General features: G+C 44.9%; 1 protein-coding gene across 3 annotated transcripts in view; it reads left to right on the top strand.

The window, feature by feature from the left end:
- map4k5 (mitogen-activated protein kinase kinase kinase kinase 5) overlaps positions 1-19,314 on the top strand; it is a 238,025-nt gene that overhangs the window by 209,554 nt on the left and 9,157 nt on the right. For all 3 annotated transcript variants that reach the window (XM_038778355.1, XM_038778345.1, XM_038778366.1), the window contains 2 exons: positions 15,081-15,173; positions 17,263-17,333. In XM_038778355.1, coding sequence (XP_038634283.1) covers positions 15,081-15,173; positions 17,263-17,333 — 164 coding nt within the window. The remainder of the gene's footprint in view (positions 1-15,080; positions 15,174-17,262; positions 17,334-19,314) is intronic.

Genomic DNA, 19,314 nt, shown 5'->3' with positions numbered 1-19,314 from the left:
ACCTGCCTCCACCATACTCATGCAGTATTCCAGATCTTAACTACTCACTTTGTGAAGAAGTTTGTTCTTGTACTACTTTTGCTTTTTCAAGTCTTTGCCCTCTCGTTCTCAATCCCGAATGGGAGCAGTTTCTCCCTATTGAATCTGTCAAGACCCCTCATGATTTTTGAATACCTCCAAGTCTCCTGTCGGTCTTCTTTACTCCAAGGAAAACAGTTTTTAAAAAATAAATTTAGAGTACCCAATTATTTTTTTCCAATTAAGGGGCAATTTAGCGTGGCCAATCCACCTAACTTGCACATCTTTGGGTTGTGGGGGCAAAACCCACGCAAACACGGGGAGAATGTGCAAACTCCACACGGACAGTGACCCAAAGCCAGGATCGAACCTGGGATCTCAGCGCCATATGGCAGCAGGGCTAACCCACAGCGCCACAGAGGAAAACAGTTTTAACCCCTCCAATCTATCTTCATGATTGAAGTTCTTCATCCCTTCTGCACTGTCTCCAATGCCGTTACATCTTTCCACCTTTCCATTCTCCAACTGAAGCTGAACTAGTCACTTGTACAAGTTCAACATAACTTCCTTGCTCTTGTACACTGTGCCCCAATAATAAAAATTAGGATACTATATGTTTTTTAACGACTAACCTGTCCTGCCGCCTTAGACATTAATGTACTGCATTGCATGGATTAAAATTTTCATGATTATATTTATTTCTATTGAATTTTGTTTTTATCAAATAATTAGTGTTTGGAGGAATGTATTTGGACTCTAAATCTCAAAAACCTTATTGAGGAATAACCTTGTTGGCAAAACGGGCAATCACTAATTTAGAATGCAAACTAACAAGGCTTATTGAACAGCGAAGATGAATACTTTCCACTAGTCAAGGTATGACATGACACACAAGTTCAACACCTGCCAGTCTGCCTTTCCCTGGAACCCTGGACTTCTGCGGTTTTCTTTGTTTGGCTCCTTGAGCCTGGTTCCTTGACTCACAACATCCTTCAAGACTTTAGCTTGGTTAGCTTAAAACTGCAAAGGAGTTTATCTGTACATTAGAGTTAAGAATTCATCTTTAATTTCCCAGTTTATCTTAACTGCTATAGCTGTACACTTCACCACTGCTTGCTCGCTTGTGCTCACTCTCCCTCTCAAGCTACACACTTTACAGCTGCTGCTGAATGGTTTTTCCCTCTCTTTCAAACTTAAAGCTTCCTAACAAAGATTATTCATTTCAGACAATTAGCTTTAGCCCTAATATTGGATTCCTATGGCAATCCTCAACCTGCAATTTTAGTCATTTCTCGGTTCTTATGACAACCCCCAACCTGTGACATTTGCCCTTCAACTGGAATATTCCACACGTGCTAACTTCCTAGCAACTATCCTGAGATGAACGCTGTCATAATATACACGCACGTATATGATGGTGCACAGACAGACATTGATTGTCACACAGGATGACCAATGAACACACAGAACACAGCAGCCAATCAGCAGACAGGATACGGCCACTATAAAGCCAGAGGTCACTAGTTTTCCTACTCTCTTGGGATGCAGCCTCTGAGACAGCCAGAGCTTGTGAGCAACAACTCAAACATCCACCATGTGGTAGTAAGATAGTCTGGTCAGGTTAGCCTCAGGTCTCTAGTCAACTCAGCATAGTGTCAACCCACAGTTAAAGTATGTTTAATAGTTAAGAGTTCAATAAAATAGAATTCTTGCATTTCTCCAAGTGTTGGAAGCCTGTCTCTCTCACTGCTATGGTAAACGCAGTCCTCGCAGACCTGCATACCCAACACATCATGGTACCAGTGCGTGATGTTAGAGTTTGACGGACCTACCTTGAGATAGTCTGCCTCTGACCAGCGATCAGCCATCCGGTAACATGGACAGCGTCCGCCCTCCCCCGCCGCTCTGCACCGCCGGCAGCCTCGGTGCCAACCGGACGATTTTAAAGCAGAAGTTTCAGCTGTATCTTGAAGCCACCGACATCGAAGCCGCATCGGATGCCAGAAAGATTGCTCTCTTCCTCTCTACAGCCGGGGACCATGCTGTCCACATTTCTAACTCCCTCACCTTTGCTGAAGGTGAGGACAAGACCAAGTTCAAAACAGTCCTGCTGAAGTTCGACAGCCACTGTGACATCGAAGTCAACGAGAGCTTTGAACGCTATGTGTTCCAGCAGAGGCATCAGGGTAAGGATGAACCTTTTCAGTCCTTCTTAACCCATCTCCGTATCCTCGCTCAATCCTGTAACTACGGCTCCATTTCCGACTCCATGATCCGTGACCAGATCGTTTTTGGGGTCCACTCCGACCCCCTTCGCCAGCAGCTCCTTAAGGTAAAGCAGCTCACCCCCGCAATTGAGACCTGCGTCCTACATGAGCACGCTATGAACCGGTACTCCCATATCAAGTCGGCAGAGACGGCGCGGCAAGGCCCCCACGATGCGGAGCAGCTGCAGCCGTCAAACAGCCCCAGGGCCTGAGTCTGGATGAGGGCAGCCATTTTGCGCGCTTTTCCCGGGCTCCTGCGAATGCGCGCAACGACCGAGGGGGCGGCGAGGCCAAGGACCGAACAGTGCAGGTGCGCACATTGTTCGACCACACCGCGCATGTGCGGTGGCGCACGGAGCATCCTGATGTCGGCGCCATAACGTGCAACAACTGTGGCTCCTCCCACTTAAAGCGGCAATGTCCCGCGAAATCTCGACGCTGACTCCAGTGTGGCAAGCTTGGCCACTACGCAGGCCTGTGCTGATCTGCTCAACTGCCCACCACACATCGATCTCAGCAGCAGCGCAGGAACGTCCGGTCAGTGCAGCAACCCGTTGCAGACTCCGACTCCGACATGGTTCCAGATCCCAACACCGAGGATCTCACATCCCCATTCCGGGTGGGAATCATCACCAAGCATACGATGCTTTTCTCAAAAAAGGCCAAGCCCCTCCCAGTGATGAGCATTGATCCGGACGACGAGTGGTGTGCCACCCTTACGGTCAACAAATCTCGCATATGCTTCAGGGTGGACACCGGCGCTTCAGCCAACCTAATTTCGCAGTCTGACCTGGATAATATCCATGTCAAGCTGAACATCCTTCCATCGGCCTGTCAGCTTCTCGACTACAATGGCAATGCCATTGCTGCCAGTGGCTCATGCCAGCTTGTGGTATTGCATCGTTCCTGAAGAGCCACCCTGCGTTTTGAAATTGTAGGGTCCAACAAAGCTTCCTTGCTCTGTGCTCAGGCCTGCAAGATCCTGAATCTCGTACAGCGGGTTCACTCCATGTCGCCCGCTAAGGCATCAGTCTCGCTAGATGCCAACTTTCAAATCCAATTAAATGACATCATTGCACGATACCACAGCGACTTTGAGGGTATGGGCACACTCCCCTACACATACAAGATTCTTTTGAAACCGAATGCCACACCTGTGGTTCATGCACCCCGTCGGTGCCTGCGCCCCTTAACGATCGTCTCAAGCAGCAGCTGCAAGACCTCAGTCAACTCAGCATAGTGTCAACCCACAGTTAAAGTATGTTTAATAGTTAAGAGTTCAATAAAATAGAGTTGCATTTCTCCAAGTGTTGGAAGCCTGTCTCTCTCACTGCTATGGTAAACGCAGTCCTCGCAGACCCAGCATACCCAACACATCAAACGCCATTCCCTGGCAAGTGCAAATACCCTAGTGATGTTCCCCTATTTTTATACCCTTTTTGTAGGCAGTTTTCACAATTTTAAGCCCAGGTCTACGCACCTGCCAATAACATCTAACCAGATATTTGCATTTCTTGACCAATGGAAAGTGTGCTTCGTACTTGCGAACAACTAACTAACCTTAACTTACCTTTTTCTAGCCAATCAGTAACGTAGCCTGGGTTTCTGTTTACTGCTAATGCTAGACTCACTGGAGCCCAAATGTGCTTATTGTAACTTCACATGTTCTTAAAGCTACAGTACAAATTTTGACACTGAGGTGGCAACTTGTAAGTCTTCTTAACACTCCAATAGTACATACAAGTTGAGAATTTTCATCACTAAACAATTTGATAACTAATGCAGTTTTATCAATTACACATGTGCCAATGAGGTGAAGTCTAACAGTTTCCAATACATGTACAATGCAGGCTACTTGTAAAACAAATTAAATTATGTTTTTCCTGAAGTAACTTGCACAAAACAGTAGAACAGGTTCATTTTTCTGGTAGCTAAAATATGTCGCACTTAAGTGGTGAGTTTTTTAAAAATATATTAAATACAACTGAAAGCTACGAGACTCCTCAAATTGATTCTGAATACAAACCAAAAAAATGCACACGTCGAAAACTGAAACAATAACAGGAAGTGCTGGACATAATGCTGAATGTCTCACGTTTTTTTTAACTGGTTCTGTCGCTTCACTCCAATTACTATATGAAAATGAAAATTGCATATTGTCACGTGTAGGCTTCAATGAAGTTACTGTGAAAAGCCCCTAGTCGCCACATTCAGGCGCCTGTCCGGGGAGGCTGGTACGGGAATCGAACCGTGCTGCTGGCCTGCTTGGTCTGCTTTAAAAGCCAGGGATTTAGCCGAGTGAGCTAAACCAGCCCCTGGTATTGTTGGGGGAGAAGGGTGGCAAATCCATCCTCTTCTAGTACTCTTGCCAGTAGCATCTTGGAATCTTCTAAACTGAGTTTATAATGAGAATTGCCTCTACAACATGCTACAATGTAATGTACCCCAGCAAGTTTGAATGAAAATACAGGGAGTATAATTTCAAAGTTTGCAGACAATAAAAATCTTGCAAATGTAGTAAATAATGAGCTGATTACCAGCAAACTTTCGGATGACATAGGCCAGTAAAATGTGCAGGCATATAACAGATGCAATTCAATGCAGATGAATGTGAAGTGATGACTTTTAGAGAAACAACACATAAGAGGTAATATAATCTAAAATTAATTTTGGGAAGGGTGCAGGAACAGAGAAGTCTGGATAGTAAACCAAGTTGATAAGTGTCCTAATCTCTCCTGATCCAATTGTTTATATTCTTCCTCATTCCTGTCAGATTTCCTGTCATCCTCTTCCTACTCCAGCCCCCCACCAATTTCCTGTTGCCAGCCCTTCGAATTTGCTTTACACCTCCCCCCCCCCCCCCCCCCCCCGATCTCCCCTCTCCTTTATTTCCTCTTCCTATCTCTATCTTCTCCAACAAGCTGATAGAAAATGGCTGGCAATAGGTAGGAATGTTCTTCTGGCCACAGGGTGCAGCTAGGGGCATGTGTAGTTGTAACATTAGATGCCCTGTGGGAGTCTTGTGGTGCGGGGAGAGGTTTTATGTTTCGGGAGGGGGGGGGGGGGGGGGTGGTTGGGGTTATTGTTAAACATAATATTTCCAGTCTGCCAATATTTGCAACATCAGGTTTAGGGTGCCTTTATGAAAGCATCCTGTATTGCAATTATTTTTTTTTTTTTAAATTTAGATTACCCAATTATTTTTTCTATTAAGGGGCAATTTAGCATGGCCAATCCACCTACTCTGCACATTTTTGGGTTGTGGGGGCGAAACCCACGCAGACACGGGGAGAATATGCAAACTCCACACAGACAGTGACCCAGAGCCGGGATCGAACCTGGGACCTCAGCGCCGTGAGGCGGTTGTGCTAACCACTAGGCCACCGTGCTGCCCCTGTATTGCAATTATGAGTGAGTCACTAAACTGACTGCATAACACAGCTTTAATCCAACATTTAGTCAGTATGGGAGCTGTGCATTATTGTTATAAACTTCAGACATAAGAACTATATTGGGGTTTTGATCATGCGGTAGCATGGTGGCACAGTGATAAGCACTGCTGCCTCACAGCGTCAGGGACCCAGGTTCAAATGTGGCCTTGGGTGACTACCTATGTGGAATTTGCACATTCTCCCCCTGTCTGTGGGTTTCCTCCGGGTGCTCCGGTTTCCTTCCACAGTGCAAAGATGTACAGGTTGGGTAGATTGGCCATGCAGAAATTGCCCCTTAGTGTCCAACGGTTAGGCGGGGTTACTGGGTTATGGGGATAGGGCAGAGGAGTGGGCCTGGGCAGGATGCTCTTTCAGAGGATCAGTGTGGGTTCGATGGGCTGAATGGCCTCATTCTGCTCTGTAAGGATTCTATTCAATATTGTGAAAATTAAGAGGTTAGGTACATTAGTACAGGTAATGTTCAATGGAGTGATTTTCTTCATATCTAAATTTGTTAAATGAAAAATAATTTTCAATGCAATGAGAAAAAAATTACACTGACTCGTATAAAGATTTCATAGTTTAAACTGCTGAGACTATTATAAATTACAATGAAAATTGTTGCTTAATGTTAATTGAAAATAATCCTAGGATATACCAGTATATAATAGTTTATAGAATCCAGAGATGGACTTGATTCTAATTTATATCAAATAGGAAAATAATATTCTGTTAATGTGTATGGCATGACTTTTAAATGAGCATGTATCTTTTTTTAGAAATTACTATAGTAACAAGGCATTTGAAGCATGTATTGGATGCTTTAATACCATAAGCAAAGAATCATTAAAACAGTAATATTTTGGGCTCCAAAGACATTGTGCCATCGCCTGGTAAAAATATGGATATGCAACAATAACTCATTAAATAACAGCTTCCATTTTCAGTTGTGCCATCAACAACATTTGAAACAATTGCCTATGTCATCCCAGCTCAGAATTCAAAATTATTATATCTATACATTTGGTTATTATAGTGTTAAAGTATTTTGGGTTTTTCACTGACCGTTGAAACTCAAGAGTAGCTGACAGGCTACTCTGGCACTGCCACAGACTTGATGGGCTGAATGAAAATACAGATTAATTTACAAACTCTGAAGATTAAAAACAAAATTATTTACATGTTTCTGACTTTCCATGTATGATTCATAAGGTTCTGACTATGGAAGAGAACCTGACCTCTACAAGGAGTCTCTCAACAAGCTGTAATTACAGGTTCCATTTCGGTACTTGTAACCATCCTCCGAGTAGAACAATTATTTTAAATTCACAATCTATCCTACGGTCTGCACCGATTTCCAGAGGGTTCAGCCTGCTGTGCAACATCTTGTTGAAGGCTGTTCAACAATCTGTCAAGCTTCCAACATATGCCAACTTTTGTAATTCTTCAATAAATATAATTAAACTGGTGAGACAGGATGACTTTTTTCCTGTAGTTATGCGGTGATTCCCCAATAGCCCATGATCTTTCTAGATGGTCGTACAATGTAACTACAGTAATACTTTATGGCAATCATCTTGGCAACTGTATCACTCTGATTCTGCAGTTTATTTATAAATTAATGGCCCTATTGTTTGAGTCTTGACTGATGGCCTTTTTAAATACAAGTACCACAGGGTCTCTTCATCAGTCCATGAGAAAAACGGTCTGTTAATTGTGAGCCACTGGTTCACACACATTTATATCAGTGCTGTTGGATGAATATCAACGGGGCTAACTGCTTTCAAAGCCCATATTTCAAATTTTTATCCCATCCTTAAAATTACAAAGCCAATGTTCAGAGTGTACAGGACAAACCTGGAATGCATCTCATCGCTTGCTCCAAAAACCAACTCAAATTCAAATTGAATCCAATTCATAGTCTCCAGAGAGACATACAAGATCCAAACTGACAAGAAAAGGCATTGCACCGCCTCTTGGGCTTGATCTGACAACTGATCTTAGCCAAAACTCATCTTTAACATGGGCAATTCTTTTTTTTAAATAATTTTTATTCAAATTTTCACAAAATATCAATAACAAAAAATATCAAGAAACAAAAGAACAAAACCCCCACCCATGTATACAAAGAAGAAAAAATAAATTAAAGCCCGTCATTAGCAATGAACAAATATACATTTCCCTTCAGCCCAAAACAAAGAAAACGTTGCGTGTCCGTTCCCCCCGCCCCCCCGGGTTGCTGCTGCTGCTGGCCTTTTTCTACCGTTCTGCCAGGAAATCTAGGAATGATTGTCACCTCTTAAAGAACCCCTGCACTGACCCCCTTGGGGCAAATTTCACCCTCTCCAATTTAATAAACCCCACCATATCGTTGATCCAGGCTGCCACGCTTGGGGGGTCTCGCATCCTTCCACTGAAGAAGAATCCTCCGCAGGGCTACTAGGGAAGCAAAGGCCAGAACACCGGCCTCTTTCGTCTCCTGCACTCCCGGCTCCTCTACAACTCCAAATATTGCGAGCCCCCAGCCCGGTTTGACCCTGGATCCTACCACCCTCGACACCGTCCTTGCTACGCCCTTCCAAAATTCCCCCAGCGCTGGGCATGCTCAGAACATATGGGGATGGTTTGCTGGGCTCCCTGAGCACCTAACACACCTGTCCTTGTTCCCAAAAAAACGGCTCATCCTTCTCCCGGTCATGTGAGGCCTATGCAGCACCTTAAACTGTACGAGGCTAAGCCTCGCACAAAAGGAGGAGGAGTTCACCCTTCCTAGGGTGTCCGCCCATGTCCCCTCCTCAATCTCCTCACCCAGTTCCTCCTCCCATTTACCCTTCAGATCCTCCACCGAGGCCTCGTCTACCTCCTGCATCACTTGGTACGTTGCCGAGATCCTCCCCTCTCCAACCCACACCCCCGAGAGCACCCTGTCCTGGACCCCACGCGGCGGCAACAGAGGGAACTCTGCTGCCTGACAAACGCCCTTACCTGCATGTACCTAAAGATGGGGAGCCCCGGGGGGAGCCCGAACTTCCCTTCCAGCTCACCCAGGCTCGCAAACATCCCATCTACAAACAGGTCCCTCAACCTCATAACACCTGCCCTGTGTCAACTCAGGAACCCGCCATCAATTCTCCCCGGAATAAACCGGTGGTTCCCCCGTATCAGGGACCCCATGGAGGCCCCCTCCCCCTGTGCCGTCTCCGTTGCCCCCAAATTTTGAGGGTAGCCGCCACCACCGGGCTCGTGGTATACCTCGTTGGAGGGAGGGCAGTGGCGCCGTTACCAGTGCCTCCAGGCTCGTGCCCACACAGGACGCCATCTCCATCCTCTTCCATGATGCCCCTTCCCCGTCCATCACCCACTTACGCACCATCGCTGCGTTGGCAGCCCAATAATACCCACAGAGGTTGGGCAGCGCCAGCCCCCCCCCCCTATCCCTGCCTCGCTCCAGGAACACCATTCTCAACCTCGGGGTCCTGTGCGCCCACACAAACCCCGTAATGCTCCTGTTAACCCGCCTGAAAAAGGCCTTCGGGATAAGGATGGGGAGGCACTGGAACAGGAACAGAAATCTCGGGAGCACCGTCATCTTGACTGATTGCACCCTACCCACCAGAGACAGCGGCAGCATGTCCCACCTCTTAAACTCCTCCTCCATTTGCTCCACCAGCCTCATGAGGTTACGCTTATGCAAGGCCACCCAGCTCCTGGCCACCTGGACCCCCAAGTGCCTGAAGCTCTACTCCGCCCTTTTTAGTGAGAGCCTACCAATCCCCCCCCCCCCCCCCACCCCCCCCAACCTTCCTGGTCCCCCGGGTGTACAACAAACAGCTCGCTCTTCCCCAAGTTGAGCTTGTACCCTGAGAAATCCCCAAATTCCCTGAGAATCCTCATCACCTCCGGCATTCCCCTCACCGGGTCCACCACATACAACAATAGGTCATCCGCATAGAGCGACACTCGGTGTTCCTCCCCACCCCGCACCAGCCCCCTCCAGTTTCTCGACTCCCTCAGCGCCATGGCCAGGGGTTCAATTGCCAGCGCAAAAAGCAGGGAGGACAAGGGACACCCCTGCCTCGTCCCTCGGTATAACCGAAAATACTCTGACCTCCTCCTATTCGTGGCCACGCTTGTCATCGGGACCTCATATAACAGCCTCACCCACCTGACAAACCCCTCCCCAAACCTGAACCTCTCTAACACCTCCCACAAGTACCCTCACTCAACCCTATCAAAGGCCTTCTCCGCGTCCCCTTCTACCGCCGGCATCATTATAACATTCAAGAGCCTCTGTATGTTAGTGTTCAGCTGCCTCCCCTTCACGAACCCCGTTTGATGCTCGTGGATAACCTGCGGCACACAGTCCTCTATCCTCGTGGCTAAGATCTTCGCCAACAGCTTGGCGTCTACATTTAAGAGTGAGATCGGCCTATATGACCCACACTGCAGGGGATCCTTGTCCCGCTTAAGGAACAAGGAAATCAGCGCCCGAGACATCGTCAGAGGCAGATCCCCCTCCTTCCCTTGCCTCGTTGAAGGCCCAACAGGTCTGCATACATTTTATAGAATTTGACCGGGAACCCATCCGGCCCAGGCGCCTTCCCCGACTGCATGCTCCCTATCCCATTAACCAGCTCCTCCAGCTCAACCGGCACCCCCAGTCCCTCCACCTGTCCCTCCTCCACCCTCGGGAATCTCAACCGGTCCAAGAAGCGCCCCATCTCCCCCTCTTCCGCTGGGGGTTCGGACCGATACAGTTCCTCAAGTCCCTGAAGACCCCATTAATGTCTACCCCCCTTCGCACCACATTTCCTCCCCTATCCTTAACTCCACCAATCTCCCTGGCCGCATCCCGCTTACGGAGCTGGTGCACCAGCATCCTGCTCGCCGTTTCCCCATATTCATACACCGCTCCCTGTGCCTTCCTCCGCTGAGCTTCTGCCTTCCTGGTGGTCAACAAGTCGAACTCAGCCTGGTGACTATGCCGCTCCCTCAGCAATCCCTCCTCCGGAGCCTCCGCGTATCTCCTGTCCACCCTCACCATCTCCCCCACCAGTCTCTCTCCCTCTCTCTGCTCTCTCCTCTCCCTGTGGGCTCGAATGGAGATCAACTCCCCCCTAACCACCGCCTTCAGCGGCTCGCAGACCGTCCCCACCCGGACCTCCCCATTGTCATTGGCCTCCAGGTACCTCTCGATACATCCTCGAAGCCGCCCGCCCACCTCCTTGTCTGCCAGCAGCCCCACCTCCAAGCGCCAAAGCGGGCGCTGGTTCCTCTCCTCCCTCAGCTCGGTCCACCCAGTGTGGGGCATGGTCAGAAATGGCTATCGCCGAATACTCAGCATCCTCCACCCTCGCAATCAGCACCCTACTCATAACGAAAAAATCAATCCGGGAATAGGCCTTATGCACATGGGAGATAACATGGGCAATTTCTGTATCCACAGAATCCACTTCTACACATTTAATCTTTGCATCTCTTCTACCCAATGATAATTACGATTTAACATCAGCTTCAGGTGTGACGTCTGTTGAAAAACAGCAATTTAAATCTTAAATGATACCTAAGAGCTCCACCCAAATGTGCCCATGAGAATTCTTCAGTGGTCATATGTAATTTTTAATACCTTATTGACTCCCAACTTGGCTAAAAATGACCATTTTAATATTACCAGATATATCTACTATACATCTCTTCATTCCCAATTTAAAGAATCAGATTTTGTGCTAAATCCAGTTAGTTTTTTTTACTATGTGCCCTTCTTTTGACACTACATAACTTCTATATGTAATAGAATGACTTAATATATATTACAGCTCCAATGACCTCTGTCTAACAAGATTGAGAAGAGGTAATTGCAGCTGGAATATCTTTTAAGTCATTCTATTACATAAAGAAGCTGTATAGTGTGAAAAGAACACCCTTGAGTCATCTGTTTCTGTAAATGTAATATTTTTAATAATCTGGTACTAGTATTACATTTACAACAATATTAACTAGTTAATTTCATTAAATCTAATTCAATGCTTGCAGTCTCCTAGATTTTCCCATGTGGAGGTATGATGCCACATGAGGACACACTCATCTGAATTTGATCCGTCCCTGAACTCTCCATGTACCTTGCCCTGCTGTGTAAGGCAGTGGTTATTTTTAACAGCTACAGATATCTCCGCCTAACCCTTCCCTCAACATGGTGGCTCATCATTGGATCATTTTTGTTCCTAATGCCTGGGAAAATTAAATTCCCCTTAACACAAACATTCTCCCTTCTTTTAATATCATAGTGCAAAAGGAATAACATAGCTCATTGTAGCTAATCGAAACGTAGGCTGGTTAAAATGAGAGAACACATAGAAAAATACACTGGTGGATTTTAGCAAACATACAGATGGGAAGTTTGGTGAATGGAAGCTTTGTAATAAACCCTAATTGTTCTTTAAAGTTCGGTAATCTTGGGAAATTTGGAACAAGTATCATGTACATCTGCATTATAGACAGGTAAATAAAATGAGTGAATCAAATTAAGCAAAGAACCATCCAAATATACTAAAATGTGACACCTTAAATTTGTCCGCTGTATTTTTCCTAAATTTTAATCGTTCCTTTTGCCCACCCTAGAATATGTTATCTATTTTATTTTTACAAATTTAGAGTACCCAATTCTTTTTTTTTTCAATTGAGGGGCAATTTAGGCCAATCCACCTACCTGCACATTTGTGGGTTGTGGGGTGACACCCACGCAGACACTGGGAGAATGTGCAAACTTCACATGGACAGTGACCTGAGGCCGGGATCGACCCCGTATCCTCAGCGTTGTTAGGCAGCAGTGCTAACCACTGCGCCACCGTGCTGCCCAGAATATGTTATCTAGCTAACTGCCAAAAGTGTTATGGATATCTGAGTAATCTGAGCCAAAATACACCTTAAAGCTCAGTAATTGCTTGCATATACAAATATTTTGGCCAATATTCTAAAACTGTATAAGTGTAATTTGAGACATTCTGTAGATTATAAAAAATTGTTCACTGTAAACTCATAGCTGTCCAGTAATTTACAGGATCCAAGTAGAATGTTCTGGAACAAAAAACACTTTTTGTTCATCGGGGTAGGAGAGTCTTCAGCAAGAGACTTGCGACCAAACTATTATTGGGCATAGTTCATAGCAGTGTTTGAATTTTATTAAAAGTTACAATATAGTGATAAAATATTTTCAGGATAATCTGCATCTGATTACAGAAAAAATGAAGGAAGTTTGACAACGTGGCAATTTCTGAAATTTCCGTGGAATAAAGATATCTCTGAATCTGTCATTCTTTCTTGAGCATTAATCTAGGATGGCTTGGGAATATGATTCATGAAAATAATTTGAGAAAAGTTCAAGGCGCTTACACAGGGGTACGAGGCAGGAGTGCCCGCTGTCACAGCTGCTATTTGCGCTGGCCATAGAGCCATTGGCGATGGCTCTCAGGGGGTCCGCAGAGTGGCGGGGATTATGAGGGGACAGAGGGAGCATCGGATGTCACTCTATGGTGATGACCTCTTGCTGTATGTTTCGGATCCGTTGGAGACTATGGGCCTGCTGGGGAGGTTTGGAGGGTTCTCGGTACAAGCTGAATGTAGGGAAAAGCAAAGAATTCCCGGTGAATGAGCTGGGACAGTGGGCTAATTTAGGGGTGATGCCATTTACGGTAGCGAGGGATAGGTTTAGGTATTTGGGGATTCAGGTAGCGAGGGAATGGACGGAGCTCCACAAGAAACAAAGCTGGTGGAGGGTGCTAGGGAGGATCTTAAGAGGTGGGATACACTGCACTTAACGCTGGCCGGGAGGGTCCAAGTGGTGAAAATGAATATTCTGCCGAGGTTCTTGTTTATCTTTAAAGCTCTCCTGATGTTTATACCAAAGGACTTTTTTCGGAAAGTGGACACGATCATTTCTGACTTTGTATGGACGGGGAAGGTGCCGAGCGTAGGGAGGACCCTGCTACAGAGGCAGCAAGGGGGGGTTGACGTTGCCGAACTTGCTTCATTATTATTGGGTGGAGAATGTGGACAAGGTGCGACGGTGGTGGGAAGGAGTAGAGTGGGTTAGGGTGAAGGAGGAATCTTGTAAGGGGTCTAGTTTGAGGGCTATGGTGACGGCAGCGTTGCCAATGGCTCAGAGTAGGTATTCGAGGAGCCCGGTGGTGCAGTCCACAGTGAAGATATGAAATCAGTTGAGGAATTTTAGGGTGGAAGGGATGTCAGTGCTGCTGTTTGAGAATCATGGTTGAGCCGGGGGGGTGGATAGTGTATAGAGGAAGTGGGGCTGGTCAAGGTGAGAGATCTGTATTTGGAGGAAGGGTTCCCCAGTCTGCAGGAGTTAAGGGAGAGGGTAGGGCTGCCAAGGGGGAGTGAGTTCAGGTATCTACAGGTTAGGGACTTTGCGTGAAAGGTCTGGAGCGGGTTCCCTAGGTTGCCGGGATACACCCTGCTGGAGCGACTGCTGCTCGCGGATGTGAAAGGGGAGAGAAGAATTGGATATATGCAAGTGGCTGGGGGAGCAGGGAGGCGAGCGGGTGGTGAAGATGAAACAGAAATTGAAGCGGAGTTGGGAGGGGCGATCAATTGGGGAGCATGGAGTGAGGCACTGCGTAGGGTAAACTGGAGCTCCTCATGCAAGGATGAGCCTGATACAGTTTAAGAGGGTGCACCGGGTGCATATAACTGGTGAGAATGAGTGGATTCTTTCAGGGGGTAGCAGATGAGTGTGAGAAGTGCGGGCGGGGGCCAGCGAATCGTACGTACATGTTTTGGGGTTGCGCAAATTTGGGAAGATTCTGGGTGGGAGCGTTCGCTGTCTTAGGCAGGATAGTGGAAGAGGTGGAGGATCCGGACCCTTTGCTGGCGATATTTGGGGTCTCCGAGAAGCCGGAGCTCATGGAGAGGAGGAAGGCTGATTGCACAACGGCGAATTTTGCTGGAGTGGTGGTAGGCATCGCCACCGGGGGTAGTGGCTTGGTTAGGTGACCTGTACGACTTCCTGCGATTGGAGAAGATAAAGTCTGAGTTAAGGGGCTCTTGGTGATTTGAGGAAAGGTGGGGGATGTTTGTGACCGTGTTTGAGGGGCTGTTCATCGCGGGAGAGGGGGGGGATGAAAAAGAGGAAAAATCTGCAGACTGTTCAGTTGATTATGCGGAAGCATGTTTCCCGGGATGTTTGTATGCTGTAACCGGTTTTGATACATGTTGTGATAAAATACATTTTATATATATATAAAAAAGAAAAGTTCAAGGCAGAATTTACTACATGGGGGTGGATTTTTGATGTTGCACTTCTGTAATGCATTTTCATAAGAAGGTTTGTAATTATCCATATTTCTTTCAGAAAATGTCAAGATTGTAAATCTACATGGCAAATTGAAATCGAGCAAAAAGTTGGCATCAGAGCTAAGTTTTGACTTTTGCATTGAATCAGTAGGTAGGTAAATTGCTGAATGGTTTGACATACAAATTGCAATTTATTTAGATAAATTTATGGAGTAAAATCTGTTTAGCTACCTTTCAGAATTTAAAACAATTTTAAGTAGACTGCTGGGGTGGGCAGGTACAGATCAAATGAAACTTAATGCAAGGAAATGTAAGGTGATGTATTTTTGAAGGAAGAATGTGAGGACATGTATGCTAAATAATAAAATTTTCATAGCAATAGAGGCTTCAGGACACTCGATATCAAATCTTAAGAAGTGGAACAAATTGCAAAAGCAATTTAAACAAAAAAAAGAGCCTATGTCTTATAAATGGAGTACAGGCTATAAAATCAGAGATATTGCTGATTCAATACATAGCAGTTGGGCTGCAGTTACAATATTTATAAAGGATTATCTTGTGAAGGCAGAAGCTGAGGTACTAATTTGCATTTGTTTTCACTGCATGATAGAATGCTGCAGATTCACCAGAAAAGAAGGGAAGGTCTTAGTGATATTGGATATGATTAGTAAAGGACCAAAAGGTTCTAAGTTTCTATAACCCATAGTAGAAAAGTCATCCAGTCTGGAAGGGTGCATCCTAGATTGCTGAGAAAAGGGTGAAAATTGAAGAGGATCTGGCCACAAGCTTGCAATCCTCCTTCGATATGGGGGTGGTACCAAGAGTACTTGGGGATTGCAAATATTACAGCCTATTAAAAATACAGGAGATGGATAAACTCAAAAATTACAGACCAGTCAACAGTTGGTGGGGAAACCCAAATTAATTGGCTCTTGGAAAATGATGGGGAAATAAATGAAAGTCAGCATGGACTGTTAAAAGATAAATCCTGTTCGGCAACTTGATTGATCTTTGAACCAATAAAGGGTTGATGAGAGTTGTGCTGCTGATGTTGTCTGTATGGACTTGCAAAAAATATTTGACGAAGATCACATAATAGAATTATAAACAAAATTAAAGTCATGCCATGTGAACATGGAGGTAAAGTCACCACAGTCCCAGATGACCATAGGTTGCTTTCCCCTTTGAGGGGGGAGAGCTGACATGATGATTTGACCCAAGGATCACCACACCTTAGGTGAGGGGCAAGGTTGAGAAGGCAGGCCTTCATGATGTCCATGACATGTAAAGTGACTATGGCAGTCTCGGTGCAAAATTGTCCAGTAACAGAACAGTGCTGACCGGTTATTTCTCAGGCTAGAAGGAACTATACAGTGGTGTTCCCCAGGGATTGGTGTTATGACGACTGCTGTTTTTGACATATATTAGTGACATGGATTAGGTACAGCCATAATTTCAAAAGGTTTCTGATGACACGATATTCAGATCTGTAGTAAACAGTGAAGAGGTGAGTAATAGACCCCCCCCCCCCCCCCCCCCCCCCCGAGGACAATGACATACTGAGAAATAGGCAGACACGGGGCAAATAAATTCTCACAAAATAAAGTGATACATTTTTAAAGGAAGAATGAGGAAAGGAAATATAAAATTAATAGTACAATTTTAAAGGGCATGCTGGAAAAGAGAAACTTTGGTGTTTACAATACAAAACTTTGAAGGTAGCTGAGCAAGTTCCTTGGTTTTATAATAGAAATGTGGAATACAAAGCAAGGAGTTTAGACACTTGTTAGGCCCCAGCTGGAATATTATGTTCAGTCCTGAGCAGCACAATTTAGGAAGTGTATCAAGACCTTAGATAGGATGCATTTACTGGAATGGTATCAGGGGTGAAGAACTTTAGTTCTGTGGAGAGATGGAGAAATGGAGAAAAATGAATATCAAGTTATGGCTTCTTGTGCCGTTGCAATTCTGAGTTTAAATGTGTTTGAAAATTAACGATTCATAAATATTGAACATAAAATATTTATGAATAATATTGTCAATAACCAGTACACACTCCACATATTGCTCTGTGAATGTTTTTCAATAATTGTGCAATTATGAAAAGTTTGAAATGTATATTTTAGAATTGAGAAAAGTAACCTGAATTAGATACCAAGCAGATTCAACGGTGCAAAATGTACTTATTCTAATGTGTATTTCTTTCTACTCCTCCCTGAATACCCCCCACAACTTTACAGTGTGCCTTCAGGACAGTATACTGGCTTTCTGGAAGCACGGTATGCAGGGCAAAAGTTTCAAGTCAAATGAAGTAAGTCCACTATAATTACTTTCACAGCTGACAAGTAGTTGATAACAGCAGGCCGGCTCAGAAATCTGCATTCTTCACCATTTTTGAGGCTTGCGTGCACAACTGTAGTACTTGCAGCAAATTAGACAACATGCCATGAATGTAGAAGCTTGCAATTTTTTTTAAGGGCACCAAATGACATTTCTGATCATTAGCTTTGTAAATACACAATTGGAAACCAAATACCACTGTTCCTGCCAGTCTTCAATGTGAGTTAATTGCTCTTGGTTTGTTCAGTAATGTTGCAGTGATTTAAAATCCAGAAATGCTGGATTTCATTTTGGATGAATTTGGCTACTTAGTTGCTGTACACAGTGCAAAACGCATTAGTTTGAAATGAAATCCTGTTCCAGAGATTGTGAAGATCATTCTGGTGTATTAATAATAATAATAATAATCTTTATTGTCACAAGTAGGCTTACATTAACACTGCAATGAAGTCACTGTCGCCATATTCCAGCACCTGTTCGGGTATACAGAGGGAGAATTCAGAATGTCCAAATTGCCTAACAGCGCATCTTTCGGGACTTGAGGGAGGAAACCCACGCAGACACAGGGAGAACGTGCAGACTCCATACAGACAGTGACCCAAGCCGGGAATCGAACCTGGGACCCTGGAGCTGTGAAGCAACAGTGCTACAACACTCATTATCTAGTTCATACATTTCAGAGTGGCCGCGATATTGATTTGACTTTTGTCTCTCCTGGAAAAGAATCTCTTCATTTATTTGTTTTCCCTTCCCATTTTTTATTGAGACACTGCCTCATGCCCTTCTGGTTCCTTCCTAAGCTGCTGAGGAGAGAACTGGAAATCTGATTTGAAAGATTAGCACTCTCTGGGCAATTAACACGAAGATCGACATGAGGGCATGAATAGGGTCTCCTATACAACAAACTGCAAATTACTATGAAAAACCCCTAGTCGCCACATTCCGGTGCCTGTTCAGTTATATAGAGGGATAATTTAAGACTCTCCAATTCACCTTACAAGCATATCTTTAGGGACTTTTGGAAGGAAACCGGAGCACCCGGAGGAAACCCAGGCAGACACTGGGAGAACGTGCAGACTCCACACAGACAGTGGCCCAAGCCGGGAATTGAACCTGGGACCCTGGAACTGTGAAGCAACAGTGCTATTGTGCTACCAATTTATCACTGAGTGCAGACAGTGAACATCGTTTGAGTTGAGTATAATGAGGATCATGCCCATGGCCAAGCCCAATACTGTCCTTGTCCAACATCAATGTGTGCACATATTTCCCATTCTTGTTGCAAGTTATTTGTTTCATTATTACCAGCAGCCTTTTGTCAGAATTTTCCCATTAGTTATTTGGCATACATATTCCGAAAAGATGGATTATGATCTTATTTTGTAGATAATGGAAAATGCAGATTTATTTGTGTACTGCAAACCTTTGTCCAAGTAGGATTAGTCAGCACAAAGGGTTTTCTTAAAACAGTGTTAGTGGAGTATACAAATGAAGTGAGAAATACAAACAATCAACAAGCACCTTGGTAACAGTAAAAGGAATGTTAGTATCTCATTCAGAGGGCTGGTAGTTTGACTAAATAGGTTGTAATAGAACTGCTTTAGAGCTGCCACTTGACATTTTAACAGAGTATGCAGTAGATTTTACCATTGCAATGCACATTAGATTATTTATCATTGACATGGGTTATATGATCCAAAATTTTAAACTGCCAGACTCAACTACTATACTTCACATAGAATAAGTCATGTGCTCAGACTTGGTCTCCTACTCTGACATTGTCTAATGAAAACATTTTCAAATAGGTGCACTTCTGAGGGCCCCATCTTACCTTTTGTTCTCTCACCAAATCTTTCTATGACCACTTCCCCTTGTCCCTTTACTGGGCTGTATTCCAAGTTAGGTTGTAGTTCTACAAATGGTTGTAGTTCTAACAAATGGTTCTACAAATG

This window comes from Scyliorhinus canicula, chromosome 2 (genome assembly GCF_902713615.1).
Source record: "Scyliorhinus canicula chromosome 2, sScyCan1.1, whole genome shotgun sequence".
Classification (NCBI taxonomy): domain Eukaryota; kingdom Metazoa; phylum Chordata; class Chondrichthyes; order Carcharhiniformes; family Scyliorhinidae; genus Scyliorhinus; species Scyliorhinus canicula.
This window is presented reverse-complemented; position numbering and strand designations above follow the sequence as displayed.